We start from the raw sequence: 17190 nt of genomic DNA, 5'->3' as shown, positions 1-17190 counted from the left end.
GGCCACAAAGTCGTTCGAGATAACAATATACAGGAACCTAACCGTTCCCTCATGAGTTATTAAAGATCTCATATGTTTAGAGCAATAATTCTGAGTGGCACTCCTACCGAAACGTCACAAAAACCCTAAATATACATGTCGTTCGGTGAATGGTGAATACTAATTTCTGAAACTGAAAACTTTAAAATATACATCGGCTGACCTTAGAGATCTTTTCTTTTGGTCAGAGTGTTAACGTGTGATGGGAAAAAAAAAACAATAGATGCGGAAGGGTAACAAGAAGGGACAAAAAAAAAATGGAAGATGGCTTCACAAACATTGCCATACAAGTGAAATCAACATGTCAATAAAATTCTAATTCAATGGGTAATAAATGTTCGCGTCGTTGGGCACATGAATAATTTTTGGTGACAAGTTAGTTTGCCCTCGTTTATGTTTTCCCTTGAAAATAGAGCAGAATCTAACAAAGCTCGATCTCATGATATATATGAGAAGAATATGTTTTAAAACCTTTCAAAGTACTTTCTACTATATTCGATTTGTTCTTAATAAACTAATTATTTTTAATTTGATTTCTAAGAATCTGAACCCAAAAAATCTTTTCAAGTAGATATAACATCATTTACACAGGTATCTTCGGTCAATATTTACACTTCCGTAATCATATTATAAACCTTTTCTTTTCTGATATTCATAAAAATGACCATTTATTTGCGAACATAGTAAATACTTGTATAAAAATAAAATCGTCAGCTAACCCCTAGTTAAATACAATATCTGAAAAACGGAACAATGTGACAAATTTCTTAAAACATATTCTACATAATGCATCTTCAAGTTTGACCAAAATTAATACACATAGTCAATTCTTCCTATAATATTTATTAATTTGGCTATTTAAGTATGCTTTTTGTTAATAGATTTTGTATTAATGTAATATATATTTTAAAACAAAGTTTGTTTCCTTATACATAACAACAGATTGACATTGTTATATTAACCCTCTAGACCTGTATACTGAAACTTCTGCCTTAGCAATGGAGTCTCACGTTTGTGTTTTTGCTCTTTCAGTTTTGTATGTGACGGTTGTGTCGTCACATACCGTTTCTAATGTTTTTGAAGATATTAGACTTAATGATACCAACAACGTTATAGTCAAAACAATTGTGGTAGATCAGTCTGGTCATGGTAACTTTAAAACCATACAGGCGGCCATTGACTCTGTTCCCTTCGGTATGAAAACTTGGACCAAAATTTTTGTTAGACAAGGAACCTACTAGTAAGTACTCCTTTATAGGCTTTAACTTTTCATTACATATTTTACATGCATTATAATATATGTTTTTTTTTTTTTTTGCCTCCTTATCATTTTCACTTCCCCACTTGTGAGATATCTTGTACAAAAAAGTGTGTTGGCTGATGCAGTGAAAAGGTTACGATTCCAAAAAAAAAGACAAAAATACAGTTGGAGGGAAATCGATCATCCCGAACGATAATTCAGTATAACGATGCAGGGAGCTCCGCTAAAAGTGCTACTCTCACTGTGTTGGCTGAGTTCTTCGTCGCGACAAATATAACATTTAAGGTTTCTTGCATACTCCTATTTCTAAATATTTGATGTTTCAGAATTTTTTTTTCTTGCAAATTATGTTATGTCTTCATAATTTGTATGCAAAATTTATTAACTTTTATGTTTTTGACTAGTTGTATTCTACAGTATATTTATTATTTGTTGACTTGGATTTAGGTAAATAATAAATTATATTACTTTCAAATATATATTAAATAATTTCTTAATATATGTGTAAAAACCTTAAACATGTATTTTGAATTAGGTGGAATACAAATTTGTAGTATTGTCTTTTTACTTCTATTTTATTTAGTGTAGAATCACAAATTTGTAAGCAACGTAGTCGCTGATTATACTTGTTGATTAGATCTGAATGTGTATGACTTCAGATAATATTTGGGATTATGATGTTGAAACATCATCTCTTTTTCTTTTATGATAAGGTTTTTTTTTTGGATTAGATATCTAAATTGTTTAGTGACTAAAATATTGAATAATTTGTTGCAGAATACCTATAATCAAGAAAAGCCTATGACACGGTATGAAGAGATAAGAGTAGCTCCAGCGGTTTTGTTAGTAGCAGACAAAGTGGCCTTCTTCGGTTGCGGATTTTTTGGTATGCAAGACACAGTTGGTGACTTAGTCGGCCGTCACTACTTCCAACAATGTTTCATCAAAGGAGCTATTGATTTTATTTGGGGAGGAGGCCAATCTATATACCAAGTAATCTCATTTACAATTCTAATTCTTTCTAATAACCTATCTTACACACGCATGACTTAAAACCACCATCATACATTTCAATTTTTTTAATGAACAACACTAAATTAGGAGAGTTTCTGTTCAGAGTTGTAAGATAGAGGTTATGGGCGTGACAACAGCGACAGCGAGTAATGATGAGGTGAACAGAGGATTGATTGCGGGTTACATAACAGCGCAAGGAAGGGGGACCGAGAAGGAGACAAGTGGGTTTGTGTTTAGTGGATGCGCCATTTTTGGACCTGGTAAGGCATTCCTAGGAAGAGCTTACGGAGGTTACTCGAGGGTTGTGTTTAGCAATACTAACATGGCTAATGTTATTGTTCCTCAAGGCTGGGATTCTTGGACACATCCAAAAGAAGTGTAAGTACGTACATAAGTATTTCATTACAAATTAATCTGAAACAAGTATATGTATGTTAATAACGATACTTGAAACTGAAAATCAGGAATAAAGTAACATTTGTCGAAGTAAATTGCAAAGGGCCCGGAGCAAACAAAAAAGGAAGAGTGGCGTGGGAGAAGAATCTCTCACCTCAAGATGTATCATACTTTATAAATCATAAGACCTTTTTAAACAAAGATGGTTGGATAGAGAGTCTCCCTCCCCATCGAAAAATACTTGGGTCCAAGTGTGAACCCTATTATTCACCTCCTCCTTTTTAAACCAATCAGAATGTTCTATGTTATATTATATTTAAAATAAATTAAAATTAACTTCAAAAAAATCAAATTCAAAAAAGTCAAAAAAATTATGTATAATTTTAATTAAAGAAAGTTAAATATTGGCTTGATTTAGATTTTACAATTAAACGAGGTTATATATCGGTTTAGGTCTATAAATGAGGATTATAATTTAGATTTTACAATTAGAACAAAATTATATGTCGGTTTGGATTTACGAATGAGTGGTTAGAGTTTAGATTTTATAATTAAAATAAAATTATATGTCGGTTTGGGTTTGTAAAAGAGTGGTTGCGGTTTAGATTTTACAGTTAAACAAAATTATATATCGGTTTGGATTTACAAAGAAGAATTAGGGTTTAGATTTTATAACTATACTAAAAGTGTGTTGGTTTGGATTTATCAAAGAGCGAGTTGAGTTTTTAAGTTTACAATAATGTATACATATTTTATTTCCTTAATTTATTTAAGGAGGTGAATAAAGACTTAAATTGAGAGGATAATTCATTTGGTTGAACAATAAAAATTATGTTTGTTAAATGTCAAAAAAATATTTTCTAATATGAAAGTGTTTTATATTATGACTATTTTTATTTGGTGTTCAATTTATAGCCCCAAATTTCATGATTGGAAGTACGAGTATCTGCTTGGGATTTCAGTGTGGTTTTCACTTACAATATGAGTTAAATTTGATGGGAGCCATTTTAATAGCCATTTTAACGTAATAAACAAAATATAAGATTTTGACCATTGATAGCCATTTTAATCAATTCACTCAAGTAGTTAAAAACTTCTAGACATGCTGAAATGTTAAAGTCGACGTGTAAACTTCTTTCCTTAGTAGACTGATATTTAACATCTTCTTCATAGACATTTATATGATGTTTTAGAGATTTTTTTTTGTTTCATTATATAAGATGTTTTCAATTTTTTAAGTAACTTTTAGATTAATTTTATATTTTCTTATTATTTATTTTATGTAGTCTTATTTATGATTGATTAAATTTTTTTAAAGTGGTTATTTATTAATCTGCGTGCTTTCACTCTAAACATCTTATATTTTGAAACAGAGGGAGTATTATTTTTTAAGTACATTTTGGGTTATGCCCTTCAAGTATTGCTTATTTAATATGTTTTATTTACAACATTAACCTCTAACGATTTTTTTAAACTAACATTTGTAGAAACACAATTACTAAACTTTCTTTAATCGACCAATATTTGTTACATTTATTGCCATAAAATCTTAACAACATCTATACATTCTGATTTTTCCAAAAAAAATTCTACCCATTAAAGTTTTAAACTATTAAATCTCCAAAACTATCTTTAGGAATGTTGGAATCTCTCAAATTTAATGGGTACCTTCAAGTTGGTATATTTCGATGGCCAACCAAGGAATACAAATACAGAAGAGAGGCACTAATCGTATAAAATCCTTAGTTATTAACTGTTACTTCTAGAATTTTGAATTCTTTTAATTTCAGTTACTTTAATTCCAAAAATACCATTTCTAATTACTACTATATTAGACACATTCAAAACATTACTTGATTTCAATGACAATTGAAGTAAATAAATGGTTAATTTTGGAAAATGTTTAAAATGTACTTCTCTTTTAATAAATAAGATAGTTTCATTATAGATTGTGTAAAAATGTTTAATATTATCTTCAGCATAAGCTAATTAACTGAAATCAACTAATTTTCATTAAATGTAATTCATTATTTACTTACAATTAATTCTGACTTATTTCTTTTTTTTCCTAGTCTTTTTACTAAAAGTTGAATGTATATTCTTAGGCAAAACATATAATGGTCTTAACTTTATGCATATCCAATACTTTACAGTATTTCACATGTGTCCAGTCTTCATTGTACATATATGATATGGATAAAAACTTAAAAGTTAAATTCATTCTAAATTAAATGGAATAATTTTTTTTACTAAATAACATCACAAAAAAATATAGTTAGACATATATATAAAAAATAAAATAGATGTAGAAAATAAAATATGAAATTGAGAAAAAATAATAACAGGAAAATAATAATAAGTGAGAAAAAAAATTGCTTAAATAGTAATTACAAAATCTGGACACATTAAATATAAAGATAAGAATTAATCATTTATTTTAAAAAATTTATATATGTATTAACTAATTTCTTTGTGGAAATGTCGTTTATATAAGTCATGTTTTATATATTTGATTAACAAATTTTATGCTCAGTGTCTGAAAACTCTCTTCTTATTTAAACATAAAGTCATGTTCCACAAGTTGTTGAAAAATACTGGTAAAATGATAGAAAATTTGATGAAGAATTGGAAATCTGATGTAGTTCATAAGGAAGACGAAATAGTTTCACAAATTTATGATAAAACTGCAACAAGGTAAATTCATAATTTTAATTTTTCTTTACTAATAAAGTAGCACGGGTTTTTTTCTTTTTATACTCCTTGTTTATGATATACTACATGTGTTTTAACTTTTAACTCTTTTTCTGGTAACCATATTGTCTTAACTCATTTTATTTGTTACTATGTAGTATAACGAAAGTGGAGTTCAACATAATGAAAGTGGAGTTCAATATACCACTTCTCTGTGACAAATACGAGAAACATTTTGGAAAAGTTATTTCCAAATGCGAAGGTATATTTTGTTCAAATTTAGATATATATTATCATATGAGTGATTATATTGTAGTAAAAAACTTTGAATGCTGCATGATTAGGTGTTGAAACATATGTAGCAGATGTAAAAAATAAAAAGGTTGTGGTCATTGGTATCTTTGACAAGGATGAATTGTTGAGAAAACTTATTGAGGAGGCTGAAGAACGCAAAAGAGTTGCAAAGTTGTGTGAAGAAATTGACAACGGTAGAAATATATATCTCACTTGAATTATATATATCCCAACCAAATACTGATTATGAAACGGAGATGGCCGACTATTACATGTTTAGTGATGAAAATCCTAATGCATGTTGTGATGCTCTATTCTGTAACATAGTCAGATGTTCATCATGGAGAATTTGGTATGCTAATGGATCTTATCTATCTTGAGATATTTTAATGTTTTAGTCATTAAATCTAAATATTCATAATAATCCATAATAATCCCATTAAAATATAGATACAACAGGTAGATAGGTATTGATTCACCTCACATCTCAAATCTGTTTAAGAAGCCTATCCAAAAAGCTCTTTTTCCAATCTCTCATCATATAAGATGTGCCAAGATCAAACTAATGATTACTCCATACAAACATTGCCAAAATACTTTTAAATCAGCTCAAAAACGTTCTTGGGAGGCTCAATCCAAAAGTCATTAGAAGAAAGCTGGTTTCCCCAATCAAGATTATGCTCACGCGGGTGGTGGTATCTCCTTTCATGAACCGAATACGCCACACAACGTTTCTCACCGTGACTTAACATAGGGAAGTAGACGCTATTCCTTAACATCCCCTTGTTGACATAAGTTCTCGCTTCACATGACTTACTACTCACAAAAATAGTTAAGCTACCAAGTGTAACATTCTTTTCCCAAGTACCTCTTGCAAGATCGAGTTGAAACAGCAAAGGATCCTTGTTTTCATATGTACATATCACAAATATATCTCCTTTATAACCCACCATGAACCTTCCTCCATTCCAATCCTCATCGGGACATATAGGTGGCCGTACAGCAAGAGCATTCCATGTGCGTAAAGACGGATCAAAAACCGCAAGCCAGTTTCTTCGGTTGAGACAATAAAACACACCATTTAAGAAGACAACTTTGTTATCTTCAACATCAAGAAATTGAGACTCAACCTGCATTGAAGTCCACATCGTTTGACCGGGGCTCCAAGTGCGGATAGTGACATGGCCAGGATCATAATCCTTGATCGTAAACACAACACACTCACTAGATGTAGGAGCACAAGAGAAACCCACTAACTGATAATAATTCCACAGCTGAAGATCAGGCAAGACCACAAGATCCATACTAAACGGATTGAACAAGACAAAGTCTGATGAATCCTCTTTGCTCATAAGTACCCAACCATCTTTAGAGTAACGAACAATAGAGCCAACTAATGATTTAGGCAGTTCCATTGCGTATTTCTTACTGTTTGATGGATCATAAAACTCGTAAGTGTTCTTGGTTTGAGGGAAGCACATGAGCCAAGGAGATCGGTCTACGACCCTAACTGAAACTGCGGCTTCATACCACGATTTGCATACAACAGAAGCTCTTACGTTATCTTTGATTTCAAGATAAGTCATTACTGAGCTTAGAAGCTCCAAAGGAAGGTATCTCCATATTTGATTCTCAGCCTTTTCTTTTGTACACTCCATCATGTTCTTGGACCCTTCATTGTTTTTCACGCTCATGTTGGGTCTGAGAATTGTTCATAAACAAGATCGAAAATCTAAAATCAGTTTAAGAAAAAGACCAAAACTTTAACTGGTTTCGGTTCATAAAGTCCCCCCATTGAATTCAAGAATCTGGATTTGTTGGGCATCTGGACTTGGTTTTCCAAATTGCCACTGATGATGATGATGATCAAGAACACAATATAGCTTTCGGTTTTATCCCCAAATCAGATACAATTAAAAGAAAAAGAAAAAACAGAACATAGAAAATTGAAACCAAAAGATACAGAGGAGAGCGAAAGAAAACTTACGAATCTCAACTTTAGACTGCTCCTGCTTGTACTTCTTGTTCTTGTGTTTCGGTGAAGGGTGACAACTGACAAGATAATGCAATTTATTATTCCTTTCATTTACAGATTTATCCAAATATGTATTTGGACATTCCAATCCGTTCTGTTTTTTTTTTTTTCGGTTTTAAAGTTTATTATATTGGTTTAGTTTGGCTCATATCCGTTCTTTTTTTTCAGCCAAAATGAATTATATTAATAAAGATAATAATCGTTGTACAACTGATTTGAAAGCCAATCAGGTGATAAAACACATCCCGAATAAAAACACTTGAATTACAACCAAATTTAACTAGATAATGAGTAGAATTGTCACAGTCCCTAGCTAGGAAAAAAAACAAATTTAGCAGTCCTGAATTTGAATGACCAAGCTTTTATATCTTGAACAATGTTGTCGATTGATACATCGAAAAGTTTGATATTTAACACTTTGGTTAGGGTTTTATTGTCACCTTCAAAAATAACATTGGTTAAACCCCTAATCCAACTTTGTTGTGTTGCTGCTAATAGTGACTTTGCTTTTACTTGTAAAGGTGATGCAGCATAGCCTAGAACTTAAGCTCCCCATCCTTAGGATACACCATTTTGATCTCGCAGTATCCAGCCACATTTTGTTTGATTTGTGTTATGATCAAAAGCAGCATCGTAGGTGTATTTTGTGAAAGGCGCCGGAGGCTTTGTCCATGTTATTGTTGTCTGCAGATGGTCGTGGTTGGTTCTGTGACAATTGTTATTGTGAAAATAGTTCCATTCTCGTATATTTGATTGGGCACAGAGAAGAATAATGTTTGGTTTATCTTGTTTTCCTTCAAAAACAAAAGAGTTTCAAATTTTCCAAATGTGCCATAATAACCAGAATGGAAGGAGATGCATGTTAGTTGAAGTTGTGTTAGCATGATGATAGTTAAAAATAGCATTCTGGATTTTGTCGAGTACTTTTTTATATTTCACATATTTTTGAGAAATTATGACACCCCGGTTTTAGAGACTTGCAGAGAGGCTTAAAAGAATTGATTTGGTCACCTATGTCATCAAGGTGCACTTATCTTTTCGGTCAAGGGTCTTGAGAGAACTCCACAGTTAAGCGTGCATATGCTGGAGTAGTCTCAGGATAGGTGACCTTCCGGAAAGTGACTGTCGGAACTGTGCGAGTGAGGACAAAACATAGGGAAAGATCATGTGGTTGATTTGTAGGGACGGTAACAAGTCTTTAAAGCCTCCCGGACGTAGCAAACCGACCGTCGGATATTGATAGGCTCACGGGCCTCGTTAGAGGACGTGAGACCCATTAAGAAAGTTGGGACCATGGACTGGGATTGGACATGGAGCCCACTGAGAGGTGGCGGTCAGGGCGTTATAGAAATACCCTTCAATAGCACTAATCTAAGTTTTTCTTCCAAAACTAACACACATTCTCAAATTTTCTAAAACTAGCATTTACTAATTGAGGAAAATGTCGTTAAAATCACGAACTTTCAAATTGTGGCCATTTTAATGACGAACTTTAGGTAAGGCCATTCAAAACATGAACTTCTATTGACTTACCATTTTAATCACCATATTTTTATTGACCATGACGAAAACGACATGTTGTTAAATCCCTAAACGGAGCAATCAGCTGGAGTTAAGAGATCGTTAACCCGTTAATGGAGGTGCAAAACAATACCGTTTAAACTAGAGCAAACCCAATTAAAAATCCCCAAATTGAAAATTCAATCCCTAATTCTCTCTTTTGAAATCCCTAATCGATTTTTCCCCAATCGATTTCTCAATCCCAAATGCCGAAAGTTAGAAACAAAGGTGTGATATCGATTGTTGGAGCTCCACCAGAAGACGAATCACTGAGTTTAATTGAAGCTCCTTGAGTTGAAGATGGAGTAGTTCCTCGAGTTGAAGATGGAGTACGAGCTCCACCGGAAGACCCAGCAGTTTCTAATGTCAGAGATGGAGGTGGTGAACCGGCTGTATCTGAATCTGTTGATGGAGATAAAGGAAAGAGAGGTAGAGGTGGAGCTTCACGTCGGCGTGGAAAACGTAAAAAAAGAAGTGATGAAGATGACGAAGTGGAGGCTCCAGTTGAGCACGACAGTGAAGATGACTGCACGGTGTATGGAGATGACGATTGCAATGATGTTGATGATGCAATTGGTGGTGGAAATGACAAAGCTAATGTCGAAGAACCGGCTCTCGAAGAAGTTGTCAACTTAAACATCGAAGATGATTTCCCAGAGATGGTTAGAACAAAGGAAGGTGGTTCCGATTCCGACAATGGGGATGATATATGGGACGATGAAAAGCTACCGGATCCTTTGTCGTCGGACAACGAAGACGAGATCGAAGAAGAAGACAAAGATGAGGCAGCTCATAAAGATTGCTCTGATCCAGAGTCTTTGCTAGCACTGGAGAAAACATACAACTCTTCCGATGACTTCAAGTTTGCCGTGTGAATATACTCGTTGAAGACAAGGTATGATATTAAACTCTATCGGTCCAATGCTTTCTTGGTTGGTGCAAAGTGTTGCTACGTTGATGAGGATGGTGTTCCGTGTCCTTGGAGAGTGTATTGCTCATATAAGAAGAGGAAGCATAAGATGCAAATTAGAGTTTATGTGAATGAGCATGTATGTGTTAGGTCAGGGTATTCAAAGATGTTGAAGAGGTCTTCTATAGCTTTCTTGTTTGACGAAAGACTTAGAGTAAATCCGAAGCTTACAAAATATGAGATGGCTGCTGAGATTTGAGACATCTCTCTGCAAGTTTGGGTCTGGTTACAATGACACCTCTAGCTCTTATTTCGGATAAACAATCGGTAGGTATGAGACATCTCTCGGGTTTCAATTTGTTTTGTTGTCTCACATTTCATTTTAGAACTTATTGACTAATTACACTTCATAATTATTTTTTGGAGGGTTTAGTTAAAGCAATAAGTAACATCCTTCCACAGGCTGAGCATCGACAATGTGCAAGACACATAATGGATAATTGGAAGCGAGACAGCCACGACCAAGAACTACAACACATTTTTTGGAGGATAGCACGCAGCTACACCACAGGGCAGTTCAATGACAATATGGCAGAACTCAAGCAGTACAATCCTCAAGCATACACCACTCTGCAAGCTACAAGTCCAATAACCTGGTCAAGAGCTTTTTTCAAGATTGGTACTTGTTGCAATGACAATCTTAACAATCTTAGTGAGTCATTCAATAGGACTATTAGACTAGCCAGGAGAAAGCCTTTGCTCGATTTGCTTGAGGACATAAGACGACAGTGCATGGTCAGAAATGCAAAGAGGTTCATCATAGCTGATAGGTTGAAGACACGGTTCACAAAAAGAGCTCATGTTGAGATTGAAAAAGCAATTGGTGGAGCCCAATATTGCCAGAGATATATGGCCAGAAACAACATACATGAGGTATGGCACAATGGTGTAGGTTATAGTGTTGATATGGATGCAAGAACTTGTGGATGCAGGAAGTGGAAAATGGTTGGAATCCCATGTTCTCATGCGGCATGTGTGATAATAGGGGAAAAAGAGAAGGTTGAGGATTATGTCAACGACTACTACACAAAGAAAAGGTGGCGAGAGACATACCTTGATGGTATTAGGCCTGTGCAGGGGATGCCATTGTGGCCTAGATTGAACCGGTTGCATGTATTGCCACCACCATGGAGAAGAGGAAATCCCGGAAGGCCTTCTAACCATGCTAGGAGGAAAGGAAGAAATGAATCTTCGTCTTCTTCAAATACCAAGAAGATGTCAAGAGAAAAAAGAATAATAACATGCTCTAACTGTCATCAAGAAGGCCACAACAAGGACAGTTGCAAAAATCCAACTACCGTTAGTGTGCCAAAGAGACCAAGAGGAAGACCACGAAAATATCAGGTTTAGCCTAGCTTACAAGGTTTAGCATAGCTTACAAGTAAGTTACCATAGCTTACAAGTTTTTTTTTTTGACATACACTTGAATTAGGTACCGCAACCACAAGGATCACAAGCTCATGAAGTACCACAAGTATCTCAACCTTCTCAAGTACCACAAGGAGGAGCTCATGAAGGACAACAAGGATCTCAACCTCATCAAGTACCGGTTGGATCTCAATCTTCTCAAGTACCTCAATCTTCTCAAGTACCACAAGGATCAAGATCACATGTTTCACACGGATCAAGAGCACACGTCTTAAGAGCACACGCATCAAGAGCACACGTGCAAGGACCACAAGGAGAAGGATCACAACCGCAAGGACCACAAGGAGAAGGATCACAAAGAGTTGGACCACACCCGCAAGGATCACAAGGAGAAGGATCAAAAGGGCAAGGACTTGGTAGATTTGCATCATGGTTTGAGTGTTCCAACTAGTTTTTTGTTTTGTTTTCTCACAAGGGCAAGGACCAAAGTAGAACCTATCTATGTTGTCAAGGATTTGTTTTGTTTTGTTGTCAAGTTTTTTGGTTTGTTGTCAAAACAAGTTCTATTTATGAATTCGTACTTGCAACAAAGTTTGCCATTGTCAAACTACCATTACAAAGTCACATTATCACAAACTCAAAACAACATACAAAAGACTGTAGTAACCAAGAACAAATTTCTGGTTTTTGGTTTTAAGAAGAAGGATCACAATGGGAATGACACTAAAAGTAAGACACACCAAGCACAATGAGCTCATCAACTTCCATTCTTAGTGTCTCTTTTGATCAACATTCCATCTTCCTTCAGTTCTTCAATCCTTTCCTTCAAATCTTCAATCTCTCTGCCAATGATAGAAAATTTTGGTAAAGCATCTACAACATCCTCGTATACACTTTCTTCAATCCATTTAAACAAATGGTCCTGAAAAAACAAAAACTTGAATCAAAACTCGAAAACACACAGAAGCAAAACAATTCTATTACATACATCTCCTCTGTTTGGACAGCGAAAGAAAGGTCTTCCTGGGTTGGCTTACGTGTTCGATGTGTAGAGAACAACATCTAAGCCGCAATGACACTTCGAGGGAACACCATGGCATCCGCGGACTTTCTTTTCACCACATGATTGTCCAGAATTGCAACTCATATATTTTGGAGAATGAGATAAGAGTTTTGATTGAGACAAGAATCGAAAAATCAAATTGGGGAAATGAGAATTAGGGATTTTGATTTCAAATGGGAAATGGGATCGATTTGGGGATTTTGATCTGTTTTCTCTCGGGTTCAAACGGTGTCGTTTTGACACTAACGGGGAAGTATTAACGATCTCTTAAATCCGGCTGATTGCTCCATTTAGGGATTTAACGACATGTCGTTTTCGTCCTGGTCAATAAAAATATGGTTATTAAAATGGTAAGTCAACAAAAGTTCATGTTTTGAATGGCCTTACCTAAAATTCGTGATTAAAATGGCCACAATTTGAAAGTTCGTGATTTTAATGACATTTTTCTATTTACTAATTAACATAATAATTAAGAAAAATCTAAAAAATAGAAAATAATTGACATAATTTCTTTGTTTTATATCGTCTCTTTATCTAACCTCTAACGAAAGATCTAAAATGGAGATAACCCCAATTCTTGTGTTCTTATTGGAGATTACCCAATTCTTATTGTTGATTCTCACAAGCTCTCCCTTTTCCTCTTTCTACATCTATCTCGTAATCTCATCCTTCTCCCCAGCAATTTTGTCATTTTTGGTTAGATCTACTTTTTAACAATGTGGATTTGATAAAATCTCTTGAAATTGTGCTTCAAGCTCGAATTAAAGAGAGGATAACGGTGCTGAACCGTTGACAGCGGCGATGTTGGGAACAAAACCGTCATGCGAATGTCACATTGGTTTGTCGGCAGCAGTGCTGGTCATGACAACATTAAAGGAGCTATAGAGAGATAAGAAGAAGGTGAAGTACATTAAGCATAACGTTTGATGATGTGATTGAGATCGCTACGATCATGAGGCCTAGATCTAATGCTAAGGAACTTAGTGGTTTAGTGAGAGAGATCTTGGGGACTTGTATTTCTGTTGGGTGCACTGTGGATGGTAAAGATCGAAAGAATATTCAACACTAGATTTAAGATGGTGAAGTTGACGTTCCTGAGAATTGAGATGAGGTTTGTTTGTTTTTACTTCTTATATTTGAGGTTTTAGTTTCTTCTTCTCTTTTATATGTTTTATAATTTGGAGAGAAACAACGACTTAACTCAATTCTGGATACTTATTGCAACTTTTTTTATTTATCCACTCCCATATTTATGCTAATTTTGATTCTTATACAAAATGCTTATATTTGTCTTTTTAGTTGAGAGTTTGTATAGAGAATTAGCGAGAGGCTTTATATATTATCGATATTGTTTAGGAGATTAGAGAATCGATGGCTTTGTTCGTAGATTATCTAAACGTCATCATTTGATAATCGTCATATGCTTCTAACAGAAGGTCCTTCACCTAGTCTTATAGGTACATAACTTTTGTCCCAAGCTTTTTTGTTCTTACATGAATGCTCAGAGTCCAAGGGACCATTGACATATGTTCTTCTTGTATTGGTCTGATTGTTTCTTGAAGAAGCTTCAGTCTTAGAACTGTCCCATCCATTTTAGCTAGATAGATTTGGAATGGTTCTATGAGAATGGTAACTGTTAGTGTTACTGTTAGAGGTCTGTTTCCTTATTTATTTGGAATTTTATTCATATGTTAATATCATAGAGTTTCTCACAGAAATATTGATTGAATTAAGTTTTGTCTAAAATTCAGGAAGTATTGTTGAAAATTTAGGAAGGGATATGTAAATATTAGGAAGACTTTCCTAAACGGATTTTATGAAGTATTTTAGAGTTATATATGTGATGTCTTTGAAATGTTTATTTACAAGATAAAATTATCTTGTGTCTTGTGTTGGAGAAGTGTCTGATATCTTTGATGAGAGTTTTTTGTTTACAAATTGATTTCAGCAAAGAAAAAAAGAAACGGTGTAAGGAAGTTGAGTATGCTGTTCTATAAAAAATGGTTGATGATGAACAAGATGTTCCATGGCAGAGCAAACAACATGTTTAAACCATCCTGAATTCAAGCAAGAACACCCTAAAGATGTAATCTTTGTTAACTATTGTTTTAATGAAGACCATCCTGAATTTTAACTCAATGTGTTTCTAAATATATATATTTTTTTTTGTATTTTGGATCAATGTGTCAAATTTTAGTAGATTACTCCATTAGTGATGGGTAATGATTTTATTTTTGTGCACATTTTGATGTTTGAATATCTAAACTTTTTTATGAAAGTCATCATGAAGTTCAAGGAAATATTTCCTAACTTTCATACAATCTTTCCCGAATTTCATAGAATCCTTCCTGAATTTCATATAATCTTTGATGAAACTCAGTAACAATTAAAGCAAAGTGCTAACATAAACATGTGAGAATGTTATACATCATACAAGTACCAAAAAAACTTAAAAGGTTTCTCAAGCATCATATACGTCTAAACAACAGATATATATATATATATATATATATATATAGTAAAATTGGATAAAGGAACACCGTCTCATCTGCAGATATCCAAAGCATACTTGTCTTGTGTCATCTGCAACATGACATAGCTTAGAGAAATCTTCAACTCCATTCCCTGCAAATTTGAAATCAAAGAATAAATTTCAGGAAAGTCTTCATGAATTCGCAACAATGCTTCCTCAATCTTCAAATGTGACTGTGATGGGAGATGTGATGTGAATGATTTCTAACTTGAGAGCGATCGTTATCAATTAAAAAACACATTGTTGAGAGATGGGATGTGAATGATTCAGACTAAGAAAATGTTATCATTCTAAGTAAACCAATCAGCTCAGGTTCTCTAAAGTTCAGCTATATTGTCATTCTTTGATGTTAAAGGAAGGTCTTAGGAAGATGAACATCCATGAGAATATACAAATACGCTAAGATACATTTTCGAGAGATGTTCATTTCAAATTAAATGGAAACCTTCCAAATCAAATCTTATTATTCACATACCAGCATATACCACTCTTTTCCCCTGCAAAACAAACCCCTCAAAATCACAAATCCAAAACAAGGGTTATAAAATCATGCCACAAACGGAACAAGAGAACGGGAGAGAAGGCTGGAGGATGAAGAAAGTGAATCCGACAAAGATCCCGATGAAGAAAAAAAGTAGTCGTTGTTCACGGAGAGATCTAAGATGCTTCAAGGTAGTGGGGAAGTAAGGTTTAGATTGGATGCTCATGGGAATTGTTTCTTTGTCTGCTTCATCGTTCTCCGATTACAATCGTCGCCGGAGAAATTGAGAGATCTCAGAAATAACAATCGAGAAGGATAAAAAATTTAATGAAGTATTTTATTAATAATTTCATTGTATTTAATATTAAATTAGAGTTTGTGTGTTACTTCTGGAAAATAATAGTGTGTGCTATCTTTGGAAAAAAAAACTTAAAATGGTGCTATTTTTGTCAATTGCCCAATATTTTTTAGTATTTTTGAATATTTTTGGATTTCTCAAGACTCTGTTTTGTATATTTTTTGGTATTTCTGATATTTTCGTTTATTTGAATCTAAAGATAGCAAATATTTCTCTGTGTATAAATGTATTTCGGAAATATTGGAAAAGAATACCAACACGATATTCCACTAATTATTTTGATTTTGTCACTTTTTTTGAAATAATTTCAAAGATATTTAGTTATTTTTGAAAAATTATTATTATACAACTGTTGTGTTGTAACATTTACATATATATATATATATATTGGAATAATATCAATTATATTTATTACATTTATTTGTAGTTAATATGTTTCTTAGTGTACTCATATTTCTTTAGCATATAATTCATATTAAGTAGTTAATTATTAGTACTCTATTTTTTCCTAAGTAATCCATATTTGGACTAAATATATTATGATATTAAGAAAACATATTAAAATATGATTAGAAATGCCTTATTTTTTTTGTAATTTACAATTTTATATAACTCTACATCAATAATATTCAATTGTTGTTCTTGGATTCTACAATGTATCCCTAATAACTAATAAATATACTTAAACTAATGTATATTTTAATAACAAAAGTATATTTTAGAAATTGGATAAACAAGGAACAAAGTGAGTATATTTTATTTTGTTATAAAAACGGTTACGGTTTAATTATACGATTAACTAACAATTTTCATATAGTTACGATTAATATAATTTAAACCATATAATTACGGGGTTTAACCATTTTATAGGGTTATAATGTAGTTATGGTTTAATATAGTCCGGTTATGGTTGGAAATATGGTTATGTTTTAATTTTTGGTCATTTGAGTAGGACGCTCAGAAAGAACAAATCAAGTATTTTTCTTGGGCTAAATTGTAAATATGTCGTTGATAATGAAAATGGTTTAGGTTATATCCAAAGAATTGTAACCTATACAAATGGTTCCATAGCAAATATAAATAAAATGATGAAGCTGTGAGCACAAGTTGATGATGTTTATGTTCTT

The 17190-nt window shown here is 33.4% G+C and overlaps 3 protein-coding genes, 1 long non-coding RNA gene and 1 pseudogene across 5 annotated transcripts; 3 read left to right on the top strand and 2 right to left on the bottom strand.

Moving 5' to 3' along the window:
- Positions 1 to 927: 927 nt before the first annotated feature.
- On the top strand, positions 928 to 3091 carry LOC147941148 (putative pectinesterase 29). Its single transcript, XM_087456358.1, has 5 exons — positions 928 to 1279; positions 1426 to 1585; positions 2078 to 2293; positions 2418 to 2692; positions 2779 to 3091. The coding sequence occupies exons 1-5, from the start codon at positions 1038 to 1040 to the stop codon at positions 2993 to 2995; spliced, it is 1110 nt and encodes a 369-aa protein (XP_087312484.1). The 5' UTR covers positions 928 to 1037; the 3' UTR covers positions 2996 to 3091.
- A 2097-nt stretch (positions 3092 to 5188) lies between these two features.
- On the top strand, positions 5189 to 6140 carry LOC104700897 (heavy metal-associated isoprenylated plant protein 17-like). Its single transcript, XM_087456611.1, has 3 exons — positions 5189 to 5404; positions 5560 to 5663; positions 5746 to 6140. Exons 1-3 carry the CDS (start codon positions 5280 to 5282, stop codon positions 5910 to 5912), a joined length of 396 nt encoding a protein of 131 aa, XP_087312737.1. The 5' UTR covers positions 5189 to 5279; the 3' UTR covers positions 5913 to 6140.
- LOC104700899 (F-box/kelch-repeat protein At1g57790 pseudogene) lies at positions 6088 to 7847 on the bottom strand (annotated as a pseudogene). Its single transcript, XR_015560832.1, has 2 exons — positions 7683 to 7847; positions 6088 to 7396 (listed from the first exon to the last, which is right to left on the bottom strand). The product of XR_015560832.1 is annotated as an F-box/kelch-repeat protein At1g57790 pseudogene (transcript).
- A 2614-nt stretch (positions 7848 to 10461) lies between these two features.
- LOC147941147 (uncharacterized) lies at positions 10462 to 12079 on the top strand. Its single transcript, XM_087458396.1, has 3 exons — positions 10462 to 10527; positions 10627 to 11604; positions 11693 to 12079. Exons 1-3 carry the CDS (start codon positions 10492 to 10494, stop codon positions 12077 to 12079), a joined length of 1401 nt encoding a protein of 466 aa, XP_087314522.1. The 5' UTR covers positions 10462 to 10491.
- A 2977-nt stretch (positions 12080 to 15056) lies between these two features.
- LOC147941146 (uncharacterized) lies at positions 15057 to 16013 on the bottom strand. The gene is made up of 2 exons (XR_015560861.1): positions 15700 to 16013; positions 15057 to 15316 (listed from the first exon to the last, which is right to left on the bottom strand). It is a non-coding gene; the product is annotated as an uncharacterized LOC147941146 (long non-coding RNA).
- Between the last annotated feature and the right edge of the window lie 1177 nt (positions 16014 to 17190).

Source organism: Camelina sativa, chromosome 7, assembly GCF_030686135.1.
Source record: "Camelina sativa cultivar CO46 ecotype springtype chromosome 7, ASM3068613v1".
NCBI classification, from domain to species: domain Eukaryota; kingdom Viridiplantae; phylum Streptophyta; class Magnoliopsida; order Brassicales; family Brassicaceae; genus Camelina; species Camelina sativa.
This window is presented reverse-complemented; position numbering and strand designations above follow the sequence as displayed.